This window comes from Bacillus rossius, chromosome 1 (assembly GCF_032445375.1).
Source record: "Bacillus rossius redtenbacheri isolate Brsri chromosome 1, Brsri_v3, whole genome shotgun sequence".
Taxonomy (NCBI): Eukaryota; Metazoa; Arthropoda; class Insecta; order Phasmatodea; family Bacillidae; genus Bacillus; species Bacillus rossius.
In genome coordinates, this window is record NC_086330.1 from 93,747,353 (window position 1) to 93,769,052 (window position 21,700).

The 21,700-nt window shown below is 34.6% G+C and overlaps 1 protein-coding gene across 1 annotated transcript in view; it reads left to right on the top strand.

The window, feature by feature from the left end:
- LOC134540217 (nuclear pore complex protein Nup205) overlaps positions 1-21,700 on the top strand; it is a 279,586-nt gene that overhangs the window by 126,312 nt on the left and 131,574 nt on the right. The window contains exons 18-19 of the mRNA XM_063382820.1: positions 4,382-4,538; positions 7,838-8,083. Coding sequence (XP_063238890.1) covers positions 4,382-4,538; positions 7,838-8,083 — 403 coding nt within the window. The remainder of the gene's footprint in view (positions 1-4,381; positions 4,539-7,837; positions 8,084-21,700) is intronic.

Sequence of the window (21,700 nt, forward strand, 5' to 3'; positions counted from 1 at the left end):
TGCATCATGGTTGCACCTGGTCATGGTTGGTAGACACTAGGAAACATGTTTTTGCCTCTTCAGTACATTCTTTTTCCAATTACCTGGGTTCAGTTATTTCTTTCTACTTTTATTTCCACTTACACTTTTCACAACACCTTCAACTCTCACTTCTTCTTCAACATTTGCAATATTTAAACTCATTTTCTTTCACAAGATCACTAGAAAAGACAACATAACATGAGAAATAAACTCATAGAAATCATTCATCTTTTACTCAACAGAGCTGAACTAAAATAAATGATTCCCTAAAAGAAGCAGGTTAGCCAACAGTTACTATTATTATAAAGTGTAAAAATGTCCCCCAGTTTTTCAGAATAAACACTTTTGTGGAAGCTTACAATTAGCGGGTAGGGCTCTTTTTTACTGCAACTAGCACGTTTTGGAAATGACTTCATGAAAGCCGCCATCTTAGATGCTAGCAAGTAGGTAGTTTTGGAACAGTATCTGAGTTTGCAACAAGACAGTTTTGGAAATGGAATGAAATGCAACTAGGCCCGGTTTGCATTTGTACTAAATTTTCATTCCTTTTTTAAAACAGGATTTAGAAACTTTTGCCACTGTAAAAGTAATTTAACATGTGTCTTTCAGTTGTGCCAACACCATGCAATTAAAATCTCAACTTTTCCAATTTTGTCAATTAGGCACTTTTGGAAATTGACGACTCACTTTAACCTTGCGTGAGTATTAGTGATCTGCAATTAATGGTACTTTTTGGGGATATATTCGAAGTGTAATATAGAAATGTAGTGTTTTTCGCAAATGTACTTACTTTTCGCATTTTCATGCGAAATTCGCACAAATTTTTGCAAAATTTGCGATCGCGAAAAATTCCAGTCCCTAGTGATTGGTCAGTTGGCCCACAGGGTTACCTCCGTTTGTTTTGTCTTGTAAAGGGATGGTAACTGCGTGGTGCGTTTTCAGTAGTAGTCTACAGTCGGTCGTCTACAGTAGTCGGTGGTGGTCTGCAGTGGCCGGCAGTCGTTTGGTTATGTAGTAGTCATGTCGTCGTCAGACCAGTGTGACGTCCAACCGCGGAAACTCGCTTTAAAATGTAAATTTGAAAACAATGTGAAGTTCAAAAACATTAATTTGGAACAAAACTCGAAAAGTGAAACTTGTGTCTCTGTTATTATTCCGGATTGCCGAGTCAGGCCAACTCTGGAATGTAACATAGTGTGTGTGCTTGTACAAAAGCTATTTCAAAACATACCTACATTACATTCTGTATGACCAAGACTAGATGGCATTTGAATACTTTGATATTACAAGGAAAACAAGTCTTTGCCTTAACAAGAATTACGTGCCAAATTACAACTTTGCGCATTCGTGCGCTCTACCATAGCGTCTTTATTCTAGCCAAAGAACATATAACTGGAATCTTTCCTGACAAGAATAATGCAATAGCTATGAATTAAATAAATGTCTACGAACAAGTACAATTCATTACGTCAAAGTGAAACTGACTTTACGTTTCTCGCTTGAGTGCGAACCAAATCATGCATCACCTCAACGTGTAACATGTGTTTTATATCTAAATGAATGCCTCACATACCAATGTGCAAGCAGTGTAATACAAAGCAAGGAAATTAAGACTGCGTTCTTAAGTGCAGCATAAGCTCATAGCAAATATATTTTAACATGACTGAAGAATATCTTTTGATGCAAGATGCCGTTCGCAAGGGAAAATATTTAAGCCCTTTACACAACATACGGCAATGACTATGTACTGACCTGTGGCCATGCAAATAAACAAGCAGCGAGGGAAGAAATGACCCCATCCTACACTGCACTAAGGAAATAGCATCAATATTATTTTAGTTCTTAATTCACGTTGTTTTATTTCATCATTCTATGATATTTGTAATTACTGTTCTTTAATACATGTAATTAAGAATCTCATAATAATCACATATTTTATTGAACTAACTGGTTAGCATTAAAACTCGTAAGTAATTTCTAGGGACTATGGAAACACTTTGTATTAATGAGAGTTTGTATTAACAGGGTTTTTATTAACAAGGTTTGACTGTAAACAAATTTAATGTTAAAACCTCTGATGGGTACACTCAATTCTTGAATTTGCTGAACTAGTCCAACAATTTTTCAAGTTTAAAGTTTTTCCAGCTTCTATTTTATTTGTCTTTAAAGACACACTGCCACATAACTGTAAAATTATTTTGCAATTCGTTACGACGATGTTTAGAGTGGGAATGTCAATTTTTAGGCCTGTGCGAATATTTGTATTTTCGAATACGAATAATAAACTATTCATATTCGATCCGACCTCAAATACTAACACTTTAAAATAACGAACATTCGTTTTCTTACGAATACTTTAAATATCATATGCCCAATTCCTTCGCCACTTGAACATGTGTTTTTTAATGGATTCCTATCCATGAATTAAATAAATTCAACTCTTTTCAGCAATTAAAAGTGTTTTTTTTTGTAACATTGCAAATGGTTGGCAAATTATAATACAGTAGAGTCCCGCTAATCCGAAAATCCGCCTAATCCGAACAGGGCTAGGACGAAAAAAGAAATATTTTTATAACAATTATGAACCTTGAAAAGCAAAGAAAAACAAGTTCTTTTTCAAGAAATGTCTTACGTTTATTAATATGTACATAAGAAAATTATGATTTATCTATTTCTCCTTCAACTAAAAAGAAAAAAATATTATTACGTACATAGTACTTAAATATTTACGTATTTATATTATGCTAAATACGCTAAATAATAAAGGCGTGTTTTGTGTCTGATCTTTAATATTTGACACATCAGATGTTAAATAGCCTACGCCTCATAAAGACCATAAATGGCATTATATAAAAAAATCCGCCTAATCCGAATTTTCGCTAATCCGAACAGGGTTCGGTGCCAATTAGTTCGGATTAGCGGGACTCTACTGTATGTAGAATTAATTACGTAAATCCGAAAACACACCATATTAGCATGGCATGAAAGAATTTGTTATTTAGTTTTCCAAGAAGAATAGGGTAACATACATAACTGTGAACGTATGTTAGCTAGTCCTACCACTTTATTTTTCATAATATCCTATCTATGGTATAACGGTGATTGTAAACAAAACTGTTCGTCAAATGTAAAGTAAACTTCTGTTAAACTTCACAGATGTGCACAGTGTTGGAATTGTTAGGTTATTTAAAAAAATTTTTTTTTTTAATTTTAATTTTATGTGAGTATTAAGCAAACATTATAAGCAGGATGTGCATAAAATTAAAACGTTATTCTCATGAAGTTAATCCATTGTATTTATGGGGAAACTGTTGGGACTTAAAATATATGCTGTTATAAGCAGTAACATTATTACGGGGTTTTGCTGTACTTAAATTTATTTTTGCACAACTCTTTCCTGAAACAAAGAAGGCCTGTGCAAATTAATTTTAGATGCGAAGCGAATATCAAATCTAATGTTGAAAATATTTGCGAAGTCGAATTTAATTGTGAATATTGTCCTCTAAGAAGCTGTAAGAGACTTATTTTATAAAATACTGAATTTAAGTAAAAAATAATAATTAACATTTCTAAAGTTTGAAATGATTAAGTGATTAACCATTTGCACCCTATTTATAACATCATTCAGTAAAAGTTATAAAATAACCATGAAAATATAAATATTGAGCAGTCAAAGCAAACAAAGTTCCATCTTTTGTTGGTTTTAAGTAATCAACTTAATTGAATCAAAACATATACAACATAAAATAAAATAAGTATTTTCATGAGCGAATCTTAGTCTTCCAGTGTTTTAAAGCTTTGCAACAAATGTGAAGCATCACATCAGACTGGAAGCTTTGCTTCACAATCAAAACTTCAAATAAAACTAATAGAAAATTTCTCGGCAAAGTCAAGTTGAATATTAAAGAGAGCAGCGATTGATTCACTTAGTCGAACCTTTGCACTTTCCTAAACATTTATTACTTGTTTACTCTCAGCCCCATAATATTTGTTTATTTTCAAAGTAAGCTTAATAATGGTTATCATTGACGAAAGTTAATGAAAATTTATTTCATTGCTTGCACTTGTTTCACAGTATTTTTTATCCTGACGTAATTCTTATGAAATATGGTGTATTAAAAAAAATTTTTTAATTTTTAAAATTAAAAATAATAGTAGTAAGAAGTAAAAGTGAACTGAGGGTAGTTTGTTCTTCTACTTTACTTTTGTTTACCTACTGACTCCTTTGGTAAGATATATATATAATTATATATATATACATTATATATATTATATATATATGCAGTTGAAACACCTGGTAATGTGCGGGGCTAGCAGTGTATGTGAATGCGTGCAAGAGACAGTGTGTGGTGGTGTGCAGGGTGACGACGAGGAAGGAAAGGTGCGCACGGCTTTGAAGGAAGACATTTTGAAGCTGCTGCTGCAATGTCTTGACCACGGCTGGCCCAACACCTCTCACTACCTGTTTGGCTTCCAGCTCAACCAGGACATCAAGAAAATGGTTTTCCGCCAGGCCGGTTAGTGGCTTGGCTTGTTTTTATTACATTACAGCTCATGTTTAATACATTCTTAGGAAGAGTGTAAGGATGTACATTTTGCTGTTTGATGATAACTGAATGCTGATGTGCTCTTTTTTATATGGTTCAATGATTTTTGTGTATGCCAGTAGAGGTCTGCGAATCAGCATTTTAAAAATTGAATCAAAATTATTTCCGAATTTCGAATTTTTTTTTCGAATCTAATATTGTATTACTTATTGTAGATAAAATAATTGTTTGACCCAGGATTAGTATTTCCACACTGTTAGCAAAATTCAATTATTTTTAGACATGTGATATTAATTATTTAGGTAAATAGTCAGTACCTAATAAATTTAACATGTATGACCTTATATACATACAACCTAACTAGTGCAAGGAAGCTTTATTTGAAGCTTAACACTTAACACACATTTATGTACACAAGCAATGAATTGAGAAACCATGACGACATTAAGCCACACTGATTTTCAGGTCCATACAAATGTTATTTGCTGAAAAGTTAACAAGAATTCACATACCTATCAAAATATTTAAAAAAAATTACACTAAGTAAAATGTAATTAAATGATAGGCACATAATACATAATAATTTTTATGCCATCCATATCTTTTCAAAAAAAAAAAAAACTGGAACAAGCCCTAGATGAATTTTTGTGATTTCATTTCAAATTATCATGGAGAAATGTGAGTTGCTCAATATGCTGCAGCAGAAGCATTTCACAATTATCTGTGACTATGTTCCCTGCAGTGGAAAACACTCTCACTTGCCACTTGTGTAGCTGGAATATGTAAGTAATATCTGGCTACAGCAGCCAAATGTGGATAGTGATGTTCTTTTCCCACCATTCAAATGGATTGGTGGTCCTCGGTAAACTAGCTGCTGACAAATATTCCAAAATTTCTTTTTCAATGTCATCTGTGGTTGTCTTTAGAGTTGTTCCGATACCATATTTTCCGATACCGATACAGATACCCCGATACCATTGCCGATAACACAAAAACCAGTGTTTTTTTTTTATTTTATATTTTTACATGCTAATACTGTTGTGCAGTAATTTAAAAAAAAAATAAAAAAAATGAATCAAAATTTAAAAAATACTTTTATTTTTACTACACTATTAAAAATAGCAAAGTTATAATTGAAATATGTTTGCACAGTATTAGAAAGATGGCAAGCTAAAGTAAATCTGATGCCCATTTTATACACACATTCACTTTACTTAAATTAGTACAAATTTTGTTTCAAAAACACTTATTTGTTTACATGTTCAGGAAGCAATAGACTGCGGTGATCTGCACAATAAGTCCAGCTTGCGAAAAGACTTGTTCAGAGAAGACTGAACCAGCTGGTACAGCAAGCCAGAAATGGCCAATCTCTTGAAATTCTTGTAGGGTGAAGAACCCCAGAAACTAGGCAGGGATGTATCATAGCTGACAGGAGACTTACTAAGATAGTCATTCAGTTCACTCTCAACACTGGTTTCACCAACTGCGAATCTTTTGTTTTTGACCTTCTGACTTATCAGTCTTTTGGTTACCTAGAAAATAAAGCAATGGACATTTAAAATCGACTCTTATACAAGAAATTTTTATTTAACTTCCTGAACCATTAAAATTTATGTTACTAATCTGCAAAAGAGTGTTGATGATTTTCTTATACAAGAAATTTTTATTTAACTTCCTGAACCATTAAAATTTATGTTACTAACCTGCAAAAGAGTGTTGATTTTTTTTTTACTTTTCCACATTCATTGTTGTTATCATCATCATAATCATCATCATCATCATCATCATCATCATCATCATAATCATCATCGACTCTTATACAAGAAATTTTTATTTAACTTCCTGAACCATTAAAATTTATGTTACTAACCTGCAAAAGAGTGTTGATGATTTTTTTTTTACTTTTCCACATTCATTGTTGTTATCATCATCATAATCATCATCATCATCATCATCATCATCATCATAATCATCATAGTTTTGACTATTCTTGGAACTAGCAGTAGGTTCAATGAGAGAAATTTCTTCGGAAATCAGTTCTCTGCACTTTCTCAAAGTGTTGTCAATGCCATAATCATCATTGAAGAAACTGGATTTGTACCTAGGATCCAGCTCTATTGCCAAAATATTAGCCTTGGAGTCAAAAAGTGGAAACCGTCTTACCAGCTCTGAATGTAGGTCATTCAATAAACCTGGCACATTCTGTTTTTCCAGTTCCTCTTGCAAGTCAAGTAAAACTGATTTCAGGCCATGAATCAAAGGCCAAATATCAGAGATAGATGTGTCTTGTTTACTGATCTCATTTGTGAACTGAGCAAAATGAGATAGAATTGTTAGGACATTGCCAGCCAAGACCCAGTCTGATGGTTGCAAGTTTGTAACTTGTTGGAATTTATTTGCTACAAATATTCAACCATGCAGTAAAAATTTTTTTTACTTAAAAGTGAAAAATTTGCAAACGGGTTGCATTAAATTTTTATATCTAAGAATCTGTATAAAAGTTGCCAACATTATGAAGGTAAATATGGCGTACTTTAATGTCTTTACAAAATAATGGTACGTGAATTAATGCACATTGTCCATTTCAAATATGTATCGAGTTACAAGAAAAATATAGTCGAATCTCTTTCTGTCAAGTACAATAAAGTCGACATAAGGATCAATTCTAGTTTTACCTACTCACTAGACATAGCTCAAGTTTTCGAGACTCGGCATACTTTTAATGTGTACAATAACTTTAATTCACCGCAGGCTTGGGATGAAAATATAATTATTTGGAAGTAAATAATACATTCATATTGTATTTCATTTTACAAAAGATATAAAACTTGTAATACATAAAGGAATAGGAATGTACAGAAATGTAAAGTATACTATTTATAATTATGTACTGCTATTCAACGTGTGTTTCTTAAAATAATATCAGTTTCTGTGTCAAGCTTTCTGCATGGCGATGTTTCATATTGTTTAGTGATCCGTGGACTATTTTAAAGTTGTCTGTTGGTTTTGTTGATGCTCAAACATTTATTTTTTTAGATAATGGCTGATAATTAAAACTGACTTAAATGATTGATGGTAAATCCAAGTTTTACTGACTATTTAAATATTTGCTAATTATGGTTGTAACGTACAAATTTTGTAAGAATGTTAAACTCCATTAAAATTAACACATTACGTATTAAGTATAAATTTGTAGGCTTTTTGCAGAAACGACATGACTGTACAATGTTCATGGTTTGACTGGTAATGGCGAAGTGCTGTGCGTGCAGGTGTGATGGGGACGCCCAGGAACTGCCTGCATGCCCTCACGTCGCTGCTGAACGAGCACGTCCTCCTCCCGGGGGGTGCACAGCTACAACTGGTGCGGCCGGGTGTGGTGGAGCTGGGCTACCACACCCTGTATGCTCTCTGCGCAAACCTGCTGACCTCGGACCCCGTGCTACGCTTTCTGCGCTCCTGCGGCGACTTTCTGGCACTGCACGTCGCCGCCCTGCCCTTCACTGGCACTGACAGAGGTTAGTTGTACAATCCAGTTCTTACTCTCTCTGTTTTAAGTTATAACTTTGTCTTAAGTTTTTACTTATTAGTGCTTGTGTTTACTGTACTTATATGTATATTCAGCCTAAGCTTATGAAACTTCCCATTTCAATTCAAGTTGTTCCTGAGAAAACGTCTTAACTTTTGAAAGGTTAATGCAATCTCGACTATACGACGACCATGTTTGTTATGTTAGTTCGAATGTAAAACAACTAGGGATGGGGCGAATCCTGATTTCCTCGAATCCGAATCCTAACTCGAATCCTCGACTGGAATTGCCGAATCTCGAACCCAAACCCGAATCTTTTAATAGATGATGTCCACATATCTAATGTAAGTGAGATGTATTCTGCTTGCACTAAAAGTCCCTTGACTTTATCACATGTAGATTGGTAGATTTCTGGTATAAGTGTATATAAAGACAACAATTTTTTCTTGAGAAATTTCAGTTTTAGTACAGATTAGCGGTTAGGATTTTTTCTATAAATAAGCTAGAGGTCTGCGAGCCTAAGAATTTTACTTCGAGCCGAGCTCGAGCTTTTGTGGTACAGTTACACTTTTGAGAAATTATTTTTATCTTAAACTTAGTATAATGTTTGAATAAAGTATTAAAATGAAGTGGGCTTATTAATTTTGGGTAACTATTTACAGAGTGTGTTTACATTTTGCACTGCTAGAAAAAAAAATAACATTTTTTTTTCATTGAATCTTACCTGTTTCCATTGGTTCATTAGTAACTGATATCATCCAACTAACATAACCAAGTATATGTGTAAATGTAACATATCTTTGGAAAATTTTTATCCTTGTCAATTTTTCTGGAGTCCTTACTGAGCTTCAACAAACTTAGCACCAAAAATCATGTTGTTTGAAAAGTACATTCACATTGTTTCAACATTTCCACTTTTCAGCACAATAATTCTGAGAGAGATTGTCACAGAGTATTAAATTCTGTTCTTTAATCTATCATTCAGAACAATAATTTGTTCTGCACGTTCAGGAGTTAAATTAGCTCTACGCTTGGAGATAGTTTTTCCAGCAAAAGAGAAGCGTCTCTCGCTGGCAACCTGCTTGGCTGGAATGCTTTAGTAAAATTGCTTAACCTCAAAATTAGTGTCATAAATATCTGTAACTGGTCATTAAAGTTTAATCAATTGAAAGTAATAAAAATAAAAACATTTTACTTCATTCAATTTACACTTGCAAAAAAAAACATACACACAATAAACCTACATGGAAATTAAAGTCTTTTTCAATATCCTGAAGTCTGAAATATGATTACTCATGTCATTAAATGTAGAGCTGTATTGAAGAAGCCGATTTTGCCAATATTTAGTTGAATCGGCATTTCTGCCGACTTCCGATACAGTACGCTCGTTAATTTTCGGCCGATATTACTGAAAAACGAAAGAGACTGCCATAACCTAAAAATCCACGAGTACCTTTTTCACTTTTCGTAGTAGTACTGCATTCTTTCAGATCGCATTATTTCTTAGCAACATGTGCCAACCGTACATATCAAAGTTTAACATCCTTTTTTTTTTTTTTTTAACAATGTTCTTTAATTTAATATGTCATAAATAAATAATACATTACTATCACGATAAATATACATCTCAGTTGTTACGGTAACTATAGTGCAAATATGGTAGCTATCATGCTTCTGTAGTAATTATGGTATTCTACAAAGAATCTTTGGTTCTTTTTATGGTAATTATCGTAGGATAACAATTGGATTTGTACTGTAGTTATGGTACATCATCCCATTTCTTCATTAGTTGTTGTTCATTTGTCTTTTCTTCATATTTACGTGTGCCATTATTTGAGACAAGAAGTTTCAGAAAAAATTTTAACGGACATTATATCACACATTTAAATGGCGTAAATGACGAGACCTCGGGCAATTTAAACGCTTTATACGGAAAAACCTACCATGCGGGACCTCGTAAGTGAGTTTTACTGTATTTTTTTCCCGTAAATAGTAAAAACCGAATCCTTTGACGAATCCTATATTAGACCCGCCGAACCTTCGAATCCCTAGGATTCGGCGGATTCGGCGGATATTGGATTCGGTCGCCCCATCCCTAAAAACAACTTAATGCTAGACAACTTACAATGTAAAATAGACTGGGAATGTATATCTACTTGGAATCCAAAATTTCATCAAATATATGATGATTAGAGGTACGTTAAAAGAGTATTTACGAACACCTTTCATAGCATTTATTTTGTTGTCTGTAGCATTTTGTAGCATTTATAAAATTAGGAAAATAGCATTTTGTAACACACATACATTGAGAAAATTTGCATTTTGCAGCATCTATAAAATTAAGATATAAACACGTTATACTATTTATAGCTTGAAAAAAAATAGTATTTAAAATATACTTTTTTTCCTGTGTACTGTCAGTCAACAGTTTACCCATACCTATATGTCCACTCACTTTCATTACAGTACTACACCCACAATGTAAATATTATTAATCCTACTGGTTGAACTTTAACATAGCACAAGTCTCCAAGTTATTTTCTGTCAGTTTCCTCCTCCTGTCGGTAAGCACAAGATTGTAGCTACTGAAAAACCTTTCAGCATCTACGCTGTTGACTGGTAACGAAAGAGATTTGATAGCTGCACAGCAAAATTCTTCAAAGTTTGGTCGCATTGCCAACAAAATCTGAAGAACATCAACTTTGGCTCCTTCTTTAAGCTGTTTCACCAACTGCTCGTGGAAATATAGGTAGCCTTCCATAAATTTCAAATCCACAGATTTGCATGCAGGCAGTAATGATCTGTTTGCATGAACAGATGCTTCATTAACCTGCACTACTTGTCCTGCAACAGCTGGGTTGAAGAGTTTGCCTGATGCCCTGTATAGATTGTTGGCTTCACATGGACCCATGTGCAGTACAAGCTTCATGTGCGTTTTGGTACAGGCATTTTTCAGGTTTTTAGTAATTTTTGCCTTCATAACTGTGTTGCAACAAGACAAAAATGCTGCAGTTTTTTCTGGGAAGAATCCTTTTGCTTGTTTCCCCAATGACTAGTGATGGGAAAAAGCGGTGTTATTTTTATGCCAATTTTGTTTCAATAATCAGCAATTTCGGTTTTTTTGTGTTTTTATAGGAAAACATATTTTAAAATGATATTTTAAAAAAAGAAAATTTTTTACTACCAGTACTTACAACATTTTCTTCAAAAGTTTAAAGCACCCTTCAAATTCATCTTTTAACTGTGCTTCCACTTTCTCCCCCAATTTTGGAACATATGTTCTCCTAAGGGAACTTTAACAAGATCTCCCCCACCCTTTACATTTTTATTAATCCAACCACGTAATTGGGTGTTGTCTAATTTCTGGAGTGGTATGTTGGCAGATATAAAAGCTTTGGTTGTATCCAAAATAAATGCCTTTCTGTCCTCTCGTACTTTTTCCCAGACTTTTGCGACTTCTTCTAGTGTTGCAAGACGTTTGCTGCCACTGCTTGTGCCCTCGGCACCTAACCTCACTTTCATATGATGCTTACTAGCAACATGTTTGACAACAGTATCCCTTCTCTCGTAATCAACTCGGCAATTGCACCATTTGCAGAACAAAATGTTGTTGGAAACGTACAGCCCTTCCGATTTAAATTCCGTTGCCCGCGATAAGCTAGATGCTTTAAATTTTGGCATCGCTATATTGGGCCTAGCAGTAAATAAGTCGAAACCTACAAGGATTCTTGTTTTACTTAAACTGCCTGCCCGTGTAAACTTTTGCAAAAGTATAGAATATTAATGAACACGGCAAATTAACTAGGTATCCCGAAAGATAACACACGTCACGCGTTGTTTTGCTAACGAAAAATTGGTACGTTGGTACGTGTACTATAGCTGTGCTCGCTGCTAGCGCATTCAATTGTCTTCCGTTGCAATCTGGCGCCAACGAAAACAAACGAATATAGAGTTCAGAATTCGGGATGGCGTAATAAATGTTTACAAAAACATTATATAACATTTTTTCGGTACCAGGTATTCGAAAAGAACTAATTAAGCAGCGGAGAAAAAGAAATGAAAAATTGAATCAATGAAAAAATTATGTTGTATTCTATTGTGAAGCGAAGGGGAAGGAGTAAGGACTGCTGTGTGTAAATATGGAGGTATGGAGACTGCCGGCTGAATAAGTACTGGAATGGGTAATTTTCTGAATTGATAGGCGTAATGTTTCTGGCAAATGGAAGACGATAAAAGACAGCTAAGGTGTTTTAAAATAAGTGGTATTTCCAACCTAATGTGTGAACATCGTATTTTGTTACATCGCGCACATAATATTTTATAAAGTCGCAAATAATTAATATTTTAACATTTTTTTTCAGAGATTTTCAGAATTTCACGTTTTATAGTTATAAAAATCTTTTTTCGCGAAAATTCGCGAAAAATCATTACACCATTTTTTCCCATCTCTACCAATGACAAATATATTCTTTCAAGGTGGTCCCAGATGATATGACCACAAGGGTACTCAGAGCCTTCAAAAATAGTAATCAGTGTCAGAGGTTGACAGATTTCAGAAACGAATGTGATCTGTGTCTTTACCTGCATTTCCAGTTCTGGGATTTGGAGTGTTTCGCATACCAACAGACTACTTGCATTTTAATCTTCATACTGAGAAAGAAATTTTGTAAGAGGATCTAGGTATTTGTCAAGACAACACTCTTAAACCACGAATTCCATCTTGTGATGACTGGTTTTGGAAACAACACAGGAGGTAATTCAGGGTAGTCTGACATCAGAAATTTAATATACAAATTTTTTATCTTTATGCCATGAAGAAAGGACATTTTCAGGTTAACAATAAGCCTGTTAAGTTCTGGCAGTTCTGTCATAAAGACATCTCCAATGAGACTAATCTTGTGGGCCCAACATTTAAAATGTATCAAATGGTCTCCAACAAGAACTTTCAGAGCAGAGAAGCAGGTATTCATATACCGAGCTGAATTTGACACCAGACCAACAATGTGCTCATATGAAATGCCATATTTCTGAACAGTATCTACTATGGCTTGACTACATGTTGTCCCTGTAGCTGTATCAAGAAAAGAGCAACTGGCAAGAGCAACCTTTTGTTTTGCTGTAGTGCTTACAGTTCTAAACAATACTGCAAAAACACATCGTCCTTGAATGTCAGTCGTTTCATCAGCAACTATTACAATGCCTTCTCCTTCAAATTCTTTGCAAAGTCTCTCTCTCTCATCTTTGCCACACTTCTCTACATAAACTGGTCTCAACTTGTCGCCCGCTGGCAAGTCACCAGATCCCTTAATATATTTTGACTAGTATTAATGCACTGCTGGATTATCTATTTTATGTAGTGGTATGTTTGCCTGAAGAAATGTCTTCACAGTATCCATGACAATTTATGATTTTTCCTGCTTGGCTTTCTTTGTATTTTCATTTATTTCAAACAAACTGGCTTGCCGCTTGCTGGACTGAGGGTCACTTTCAGCAGATTTTTTTTTTGCTTTTATGCCCACCTGACTGACAGTGCTTATCCAAGTTATCTTTCTTATCCCATTCCAAACTTATATTACATATCCCACAAATTAAAATTCCCGATTCACTTACATAAAATTTTTCTTCTTTGTAGTCTCTCGCACGGTCTTTAATAGTTATTTTGGGTCGCCCCATATCTAGAGAAAATTACACCTACTTCCGCCGACGCACAAAAAAAATGTAACAAAATGAACACAATGCACCGACTAGACAAATGTCACAACATTTGTACACACAAAACTATGGTGATCTGATCTGAAAGCAGCCTAAAAGTGTGTGCGCAGCGAAATTAAAAATGCATGCGATAATAAACGCCTCGAAACGGACAGTGTGAGCGCGCCGATTGTAAGCTGAGGCTCGCACACGTACATGTAGTTCGAACTTCCAACGCCAGATCAACGCGGCAGCACTTCAGACGTGCTGCGATCTGTTGTCGATTATTATAAGGTTGAATAACCATGTAATAAGAAATGTTGATATTTAAAATTTTCAAAAAGAGAATTTACACATCAAACAAATTTTCTACTTTTTCATTTATTCTCTATTTTAGTTGACCCCATATAACTAGTAAATAAATATTATTAAACAAAAATTATATTTTGTATCTACTTAAAATGAACTGGCAACAAAAACTGTGACATAAATGTGTAGTGGTAATTCTTTGTGTATGTAAATGTGTAAATAAATATGTGTGTGAATATGTAACTTGATTTGAAACAAACACACGTGTTTTACCAATATGTTGGGCGCCATTTATCCCATTAACTTTTTTAACAATCAGTTTGTTGTTGTTTGAGACTGTTAGCAAATGTTTTGCATAATAAACACTTATTAATATTTTTTTTTATAAATACAGTATGAGTCTGTCGAAACATATACAAGGAATTATTGAAATAATAATAATAAAATTCAATCATTATTTCAAAAATTGTTCTATATTTTGAAATAACTAAAAAAAAATATTTGCAATTATCTTAATAGTGTATGGCGACCCATTGGAACTGATTGACGATACTAGTACAGTAAAACCTCGCTCATACGGCCCCGGTTCGTACGTACACCTTGGTGTACATACAGACATTCGGGGAAAAAAAAGTTAAAAATATTATAAAAAATTGTAAGAAATACGTTTAAGTTAATTAAAATACAGTCGCATCATGCAGCGTTCAGAACAATTACGGGATACATTACACATACACATTGCGCCACAGTAAAAAAATTTAAAAAAAGGGCCTCAAATTGATGGAAATTTACCGTCAATAGCGCGCAGTGCGCGGAGAAAGGTCATTGTACTCGATCAGCTGTTGTTACGGCACGGCGTAGCCGCCTGCTGGCTCTCTCTGTTCTCTGAGCTGCGCATGCGCAGTATAACTCACTCAACACTCCGCCCAGACTCGTGACCTTCCATCAGCAGCCAGCCAATAGATGCGAGCTTAGCGGAAAAAAATTTAAGCTCCACCTCCCGTCTACCAGTTTTGTCCAGTTCTAATACCAGTTTATTGTTATACACACCAGTTTTCTCGCTGCCGTGACATGTTCAAGTTTACGTTCATCTTGATGTCTTGATACCAATAATTAAATATTTAAGATCCCCAGAAATAAATGGTTAGTTTAAAATATATGCTTCAACTGTACAATACTTCCGAAATTACAAAATACGTATAAAACATTTACCAAGACTCAGCTCATTTTATCTTGTGAAGTTTATGTCTCATACCAGTATTTCGGCTAAGTTGTGACATAAATACAGTATCAGAACTAACAAGCAGCCACGTAATATTCCCGACATTCCCGTTACGTTTATACATTCGTGAGTTTATGTTTTTCCTTAATACATTTTAGATTGTCTCCTGCTATAATTACTTTGACTTTTACACACCTAGGCATAAATTATTACATGTTTAGAAATAAAGCAACTTTTCATGTTATAAAATATCAGGGTGTCTACTGACCCTGGAAAACCTGGAAAACCTGGAAATATCAGGGAATTTTGTAATCAGGGAATAATCAGGGAAAAATCAGGGATTTTTTTTAAAAATCAGGGAATTTTTGTTTGGTAGGTTGTAGTTGGCAATACGTTTTTTGTTTATTGATCAGTTTGCATTGGCGTGGCATCATGTGTATCCCCTCCCATTTTTATTTTTGAATGGCAAATAACGAACAGTTCCCACGTCCAAATTCTTTTATTTACCATCGGATTCGGAAGTGGCATCAAATCACGTGATACAAAATAGTTCAAGATGGTCTGTTATCCTGCTGACGTGACGTGCTGCAGCATGTGCTTCCCACGTTCAGATTATACCGACAGGTGCATTTAATTTTAAGTATCTATGGATGCCCTCAACGTAAACTGGACATTTTTTTTAGCGTTGAAAATACATATCACAGACACTTTTGGTGAAGATTCACCATCTTTGCTAGAAATTGGTAGCTGTGGGCTTCATACGGTCCATGGTGCTTTCAAAACTGGAATTTCTGCTACACAATGGGACGTTTTTAGTTTTTTGAGGCACAGTTACTATTTGTTTAAGCACATATCTGCAAGGAGGGCAGATTACATTAGAATAACTGGATCAGAACTTTTTCCCAAGAAATTTTGTGCAATCATATGGAATACTGCAGTTGCTGAGCGTGCCATGAAAACGTTACCCCACCTAAAGAAATTGGTTAGTGAAGTTTCTATTTCATCTCTCTCTTTCAGTGTAGTGAAATGTGCTCTTGAAGATAATCTTCTAAAAGTAAAATTGACATTCTTCCGTTTTTTGGCATCAGAGCTGGAATTGTTTCTCACAATGTTCCAAAGTGAAGCACCCATGGCACCTTTTCTCTATGATTCACTGGTTTTATTAGCTTTGGCAGGAAAATTTTGAAACCAGAAGTACTGAAGAGCTTTAGGGAGAAACGCAATGTATCTCCATTGGATGTAGATAACCAGGAAAATCTATTGACTGCTAACAATATCAAGTTGGGTTATGCAGTACGCCATGCCATCAAGAAAGAGAAAGTACCAGAAAAGTCTGTCCTGTTACAGAAAAATGATAGGACTTGTCTAAAGGTTATGGTAAAAAAACTTCAAGACAAAAGTCCCCTGAAGTACAATCTTACCAAGGGAATTTCCTGCTTATGTCCGTCTGTGGCTTTAAATTCGGGTGTGAGGAAACAGCGTGTGAAGTACAGTTTAGAATGTTGTCTTCAAAACAGGTGGCTATCAGGACAAGAAGCTGATAACATTGAGTGATCATATCAGTTGGTATGTTCCTTGCAAGATTCTGCAGCACTGTTCTCGTCTTTTTCTCGAGAAGACGGGCCCCTTGATCACTTGTGGATGCTCATTCTTAAGGCATATACAGTATCTTCCAAAACAGGCCTTCTAAAGTTTGTGAGGATGGTGTTGGTACTTTCCCATGGAAATGCATCATTGGAAAGAGAATTTTCAGTGAATTCTAATCAGCTGACTGAAAACTTGCAGGAAGAAATACTGATCGCACAAAGACAGATGTATGACTTTGTTCAACGTTCTGGAGGTTTAGAGCAGTATGTAAGAAATGCTAGTTGTAGGCGTAAGGAAGCCCTGCAAACTAAACAAAAAGAAAAGGAAGCTACAGACAAGAAGAAGGCAGATAAAAGAAGAGTTGAAGAGGAGATCAAGGCATTGCAGTTGAAGAAGGCTCGAATGTTGGATTTGGCTCGTTCTGAAGTAAGTGCAATAGACGCAAAAGTTGAGTCACTGCGAAATTGATGGGAGCTTCCTTTTACTAATTTTTTTTTTGTAAAAGGAAGTGTGTGAAATATTTGTAGCAGCATCTTTTATTTGCCATCAATTGAGTCACTTTGGCCATGTTTGGAAGAAGGTAATTTTTTTACTAATTTAAGTAAGTTGAAATACTTTGAAACCTGTCAATGTAATATTATGCAATTTTTTTCAGTTTCTTGGAATGTCGTAATTGTGTTAAAGAAAACCTGGAAAAATTCAGTTTTAGACCTGGAAAACCTGGAAAAATCAGGGAATTTAATTTACTAGATCTGGTAGACACCCTGAATATGTATATTTTGCGATTTAAAATGTTCATTGCCGACTATAAACGTCACGTTTTTCACGATGTTTTTAGGCCTACTAGCTAATGTTATCTACACTTAAAGTAGCCATGGTATTTTTTTTATTTCAGCAAATATATTGTGTGATAATTATTATTTTATTGATATAAAATATAAAATATAAAAAATGTAAACACGGGGCTTACGACACTGATTTCAGTGTCAAGTTTTTATTTTATTTTTACATTTGATTAGCTCAAGTGTTGTTTCTGCAAGAATAGGATATAATTTTGATCGAAAATACATCAGCATAATATATAGACACGGCAGGTCATTTCCCGTGGCAGCAGGACACGGCAACAGCAATTCATTTCCCGCGGCAGCGGTGGGAAAAATGTTTGGGGGGGGGGGGGGGGATAACCACAAATGAACGTAATTTGGCCTCGCTGGTTCGTACGTAGAATCGTGGTTTCACTGTTTGTTCAGTTTAATGAATACGAAACAGCCTATGAATCTACACATGATAATTAGATCAAATATACTCTACTGAGTTAATGGGAGGGCAATTGATGATGATGATTCCACTCTTCTAGAACTTCTGATCTTGTCCCCAGCCGGTTCAGGATGTGCTGTGGAACAAAGTCTAGAACTACGACCCAGCAGAACTATTGATGACTGCGACGCAGCTTGGCTCCTCGCAGGATGGGCTGAAAATTCCTTTAAATGGTTGTGTCTCACCAATGTAGATAGGAATGGCAGTTGTGTAGTTGCCTGGAAGTCTTGCAGCACAATGGCGGATATTCGCCAGTTGTGGTAGTGGGAATAGCTGCGAAGCACGACTCCTTATACTCCATATAATGAAAAACCAGACTTCCTCAATTTAATACTGGTAAATCTACATAAATTCGTAGCAGCCTTGTTCCCTTCGCAGGATCCGTAGACGAGGGACTGCCCCACGCACAGAGAACGTTATCTCTATCCGAAGCCCAACGCTGAAGTCGTTCTTTCAAAATCACCGGCCAGCAAACATCTAAGCTAGGAAGAAAAACTAAGCAATCTCGCTTCCTACTTGGCGAGAGAGTTAATACTCGAAGACCATAGCTAACTAGTGCAACAAATTGAAATCAGTAACAAACGGAATAATATCTCAAATAAATACTCAGCAAAGAAGATTAAAAAAAATCCCAAACATGAATATCAACTGAAATGCTATGGACTAAGCCTGGGTCGTCACATTATGCACATTTAATACTTAAATACACTAAAGAAAAATATAAGTAAATATATAACTATGAGACAAAAATTATTATGAACATATATAAACATGTCTCAATGTTAACAAATGGAAGACAGAACTATTGTAGCGTACCAATAACTATCATCGTCGTACACACTAACAACGAAAGAGTATGAGCTATTAAATATATTTTACTCAACATGAGACGAGAGTGCGCGCAGTGAATGCATTTTGCGAGATATTGATACTCAACTATTAGCATGGACTTAAGCAGACATCAACCTAACCAAACATGTTTCCAATTACTGCTGGCTACAATTCCATGTGGGGTAAAGAGTCAGAACAGAACAGATAATTGAAAACGTGTGAAAGGGAATTAATTGACTCATTGAACAACTTAGTATTCCAATTAATAAATTTAATAAACTGTAATTTCCTAAAGAATAATGGATTTCAACATTGAAAAAAAGTTTCATACGAGAAACACAGACATGGTAACAGTTATAAATCAGTAGCAAAAGTTATGAATTATTCTTCACAGTTACGCTTGTAAAGATGGTACTTCAGAAGTAATGATTTTAAATTTTGTTATGCATATATTTTAAATTTTGACATGTTGAGAAAAGTTTACGCTGCAATGAATTCTTTTCAGATGTAGTGAAACATTTTTTCTTCACCCACCTTTGTCTTCATAAAAAGTTCATTTCATTCTTTTAGTTTTGAATCAGAGCATGGGATTCAGCACTTCAGAAGTTGTAACTTGTTCACCCTTTTGAGTATTATTCACATTGTTGCTGCTGGCCTTGTCTAGTTATTGCGCGGTTGGTTATTATAATCTGGCCGGCTGGATAGCTGAAATTCCAGACGTCTAGTTGTATACTGACTGTTACAAAAATTTTGACTGTTGATTCCTGAAAATGTTTCCTGCAGCGATACATAATTCAGGAGCATTTGCAAATTGATAATGATTCCTTTATACTCATGTCCAAGCACAATTACTCCAGGTAACTTCACGATGAGAAGCCATGGTGTACTTGGGTTTTTCATGGCAGGTTGATTGTGTGATGGTTTACCATTGTTTTCTGTGATAGAACGTGCAACAACCAGTCCTGGACCTGGATGAGAAATTTTTTTTAAAGTGAAAATTTCCAAATTGGCCGAGAATCAAAATTTTTTACCGTTAGTTCTCTGGCCGGGAGCTGGAGACAGAGTCAACAGGTCAAAAATGATTAAATTAGATTATGACATAGCGAGTGTTTACAAAATTATATCAGTATAACATATTATGATATATATTATATTTAATAAGTTTTACAACTAATATAAAAACCATTGTTAAATAAACTTATTTATTCGTGTTTTTTTCTCTATACGATACTTATTTGCAAGTTAATAAACATATAAGTCATAACTAAAAACCTGGTTTTAGGACCGTTCTAGAAAGCCAGTACACGCAATGTTAAGTAATTAACTTAAAAATATTAAATGTGATGCACATTTATTTTTACTTTCCCTGTTATTTTTAGGTAGCATAGTTTGCTAGATTTTTTTAAAATCCAAAGTTTGTGTATGTCAAGAAGAATACTAAACTACGTAACAGTTGACATTGTCAGGTGTAGATACTTTTCATGTATTTTCTTTGATCAGGTATCCTTTCTTTTGTAAATACGCGTTCACAGTGATTACGGATTCCTTTGACTCCCTAGGCCATGTCTAATTTCACGAACAAATCAGATTGGCCGTGAGGCCGGTTCTCTTCCCTTGTTCTCTCTGCGTTTTACATTCTTCCAACTCGTGTTCAGCTTTGAAGAAATTGACTTTCAAAGAACTAATTCTTTAAACTGTGAATGAATCACATGATTTTCTTTGCTCAAAGATATGCTCTTTTTGAATGAATCGTTCACAAACGACACATTACTATTATACAGTTGTCAGTAGTTTTTCTGATTATTTCAAGAAAATTAAAATTTGTTGGTTTACAACCATAATTTATGCTAATTTTTTTAATATGGGAAATAGTATTTCAAAATTGTCTTAGGATAGTGTTTGATAGTATTTTTACAGAACACCTTAACCTAATAACCTTTTTAAAATTTGGTATCTCTGGCAACCACATTTTTGGGCATCTTCAACATGAGAAATAATTATGTTCATTGTACATCTTATGGAAAAAATGGCGGGACCGAAACATTTGATCATATATGATGGAAATCATATTGTGCAAGAACATACAGGAGTAATTGAAATTTTGAGTAAAGGTCTTATTTTAAGTAGTTGACTCAAACCTAATTTTAAAGCTAGAAAAATTCAAGTAGTTTACTGTTTGTTCTTGGGAAATAAAACACTTATGAAACATAATTTGTACAAACCTGGAATTTTCTAGGATTTTTTACGTAGTAATTGTGAAGCTTTTACAATGCAGTTCAGTAGGAAATATGATTAACTGATGCAGAACTGATTGAAAAGGTATTTGTTACAATTTAATTACTTCAGCTTGTAACACTTATATCCTCCCGCTGTTTCATTATTATTATCAATATAGATAATTCAGTATTTAATCTGTTAGAGATGGTGACTGATTTTACATAATCTTGTAGTGTACCGTATTTACCCACATATCGGTCGTATATTTTATGTCGATTTTCAGTTTAAAAAAGTGTAGTGTTACTTATATGATAGTATAACTTTGTGTAAATAACTCTCCTGGGTTGGTTTTTAATAAATATGTTACAAGTAAGTATAAATTGGATAGCTAAAATATCTCAGTAGTGTGTGAAAAGCACTATGAATGGTACC